This window comes from Myotis lucifugus, unplaced genomic scaffold, assembly GCF_000147115.1.
Source record: "Myotis lucifugus unplaced genomic scaffold, Myoluc2.0 scaffold_138, whole genome shotgun sequence".
NCBI classification, from domain to species: domain Eukaryota; kingdom Metazoa; phylum Chordata; class Mammalia; order Chiroptera; family Vespertilionidae; genus Myotis; species Myotis lucifugus.
The window spans coordinates 3,270,359-3,272,335 of NW_005871186.1; the positions used below are offsets into that span (position 1 = coordinate 3,270,359).

Genomic DNA, 1,977 nt, shown 5'->3' on the forward strand with positions numbered 1-1,977 from the left:
TTAACCATCTTTTAAAAAAATCCTCAAAACTCGCTCCCTAATCTGCTTGGTCCGGACCCCATAGATTACAGGATTGAGGGCTGGTGGAACAACCACATATAGATTGGCTAAGACAATATGAACATATTGGGGAACATTGTGGCCAAAGCGATGTGTCAAGAAAGAGAAAAAGGCAGGTATGAAAAAGGCTAAGATAACACCAATATGGGATCCACAGGTGTTGAGGGCTTTGAGTCGAGCCTCCCAGGAAGGCAGGCAAAAGACTGCATAGAGGATCCTGGCATAGGAGAGAATAATTAGGAGCACATCTAATAATAAGAGAGAAATGTTGCCAAGGCCAAACATTATATTCAGTTTGATGCTGGCACAGGCCAGACGGGCAATGCCCATGTGCTCACAGTAGGTATGAGGGATGACATGATGCCCACAGAAGGGCAGCCTCAGGAGGAGAAACACCAGCGGGGCCACCATGCACAGGCTCCGCAGAATGGAAATGCCTGCAATAATGCTGATGACTTTGCTGGTGAGGATCATGGTATATCGAAGGGGTTTACAAATGGCAATGTAGCGGTCAAAGGCCATGGCCACCAACACAATGCTCTCCATAGCAGTGAAGAAGTGGATGAAGAACATCTGGGAAAGGCAGCTTTCAAAAGATATGTTCCTGAGGTTGAACCAGAAAATCCCCAGCATTTTGGGGATGGTGGCTGTGGACAGGCCCAGGTCGATGGTGTCCAACATGGCCAGGAAGTAGTACATGGGCTCATGGAGGCTATGCTCAGTCCGGATCACGAACAGGACAGCAGCATTCCCCAGGAGGGCAACAAGATACACAAAGAGAAAGGGGAATCCAATCCAGACATGCACGTCCTCTAGGCCTGGGATGCCCAGCAAAAGGAATGAGGAAGGATGGAACCGGGTGTCATTACGCATAGACATCCTTCCTGCCACTGTTAGCTGCTGTGCATATCAGAGACAATTATGGACTTCCCATTAGTGATTCCTGCTCCTCATCCATATGCCTAGATTCCTGAAAACACACACACACAAGAACAGTTTAATCTCTTTTTGTTCCTATTCAAAAATGACATTAAATAAAGATTTTCATCAACCACACTGTTATATACTTCAAAATTGTTGAGGGACTAACTCTTATATGTTCTGATCACACAAAAAAAGAAATGACAATTATGTGATGTGATAGAAATAATCGCTAAAACTATGGTAACAATCATATTGTAATATAGAAAGTTATCAAATCAATATGTTCTACACCTTGAACTTACATACTGTTATGTGTCAGTTATATCTCCATTCTTCAAAAAAGGGAAGGAGCCCTGGTTGGGTGGCTAAGTTGTTGGAGCATTTTCCATGCACCAGAAATGTTGCAGGTCAGGACACATACCTAGGTTGCAGGTTCAGTCCCTGGGGCATGTATGGGAGGCAATCTATCCATGTTTGTCTCTCACATCACATCGATGTCTCTCTCTCTCTCTCTCTCTCTCTCTCTCTCTCTCTCTCTCTCTCTCTCTCTTTCCTCCTCCCTTCCTCCCTCTCTTCCTTCCTTCCTTCCTTCCTTCCTTCCTTCCTTCCTTCCTTCCTTCCTTCCTTCCTTTCTCTCCAAAATCAATAAACATATCCTCAGGTGAGGATTTTTAAAAGTTTTTTAAAAGGATGGGATTAAATAGACTCCTAATGTTCTGCTAGCTTCCCCTGAGCATCATATGGTACCAGGAATAAAGCCAGCCTGTTCTGCTACCACTTTCCCTAATTTAAAAAAAAAGCCTGCTATAAAGAAGAGAAGACCAAAGAATATTCTCTGCATAATGGAAATTTTAACTCTGGAGGATAGCCAGAAAAAAATGGAAAGAATAAATTCCACAGTCTATGTATCTGAGAGTGTTCCACATATTTTTGCTTAATGTGCATGAAGACTCCTTTGATATTAGTAATCTGAACTATTCCCCTATTATGGAA

General features: G+C 43.2%; 1 protein-coding gene across 1 annotated transcript; it reads right to left on the minus strand.

Moving 5' to 3' along the window:
* On the minus strand, positions 1-977 carry LOC102419414 (olfactory receptor 52E8). Its single transcript, XM_006094649.1, has one exon. The coding sequence runs from the start codon at positions 937-939 to the stop codon at positions 1-3; it is 939 nt and encodes a 312-aa protein (XP_006094711.1). The 5' UTR covers positions 940-977.
* Positions 978-1,977: the final 1,000 nt, after the last annotated feature.

Coding starts and splice junctions, on each gene's coding strand:
- LOC102419414 (XM_006094649.1), bottom strand. CDS start 939: ATGTCTATGCGTAATGACACCCGGTTCCATCCTTCCTCATTCCTTTTG.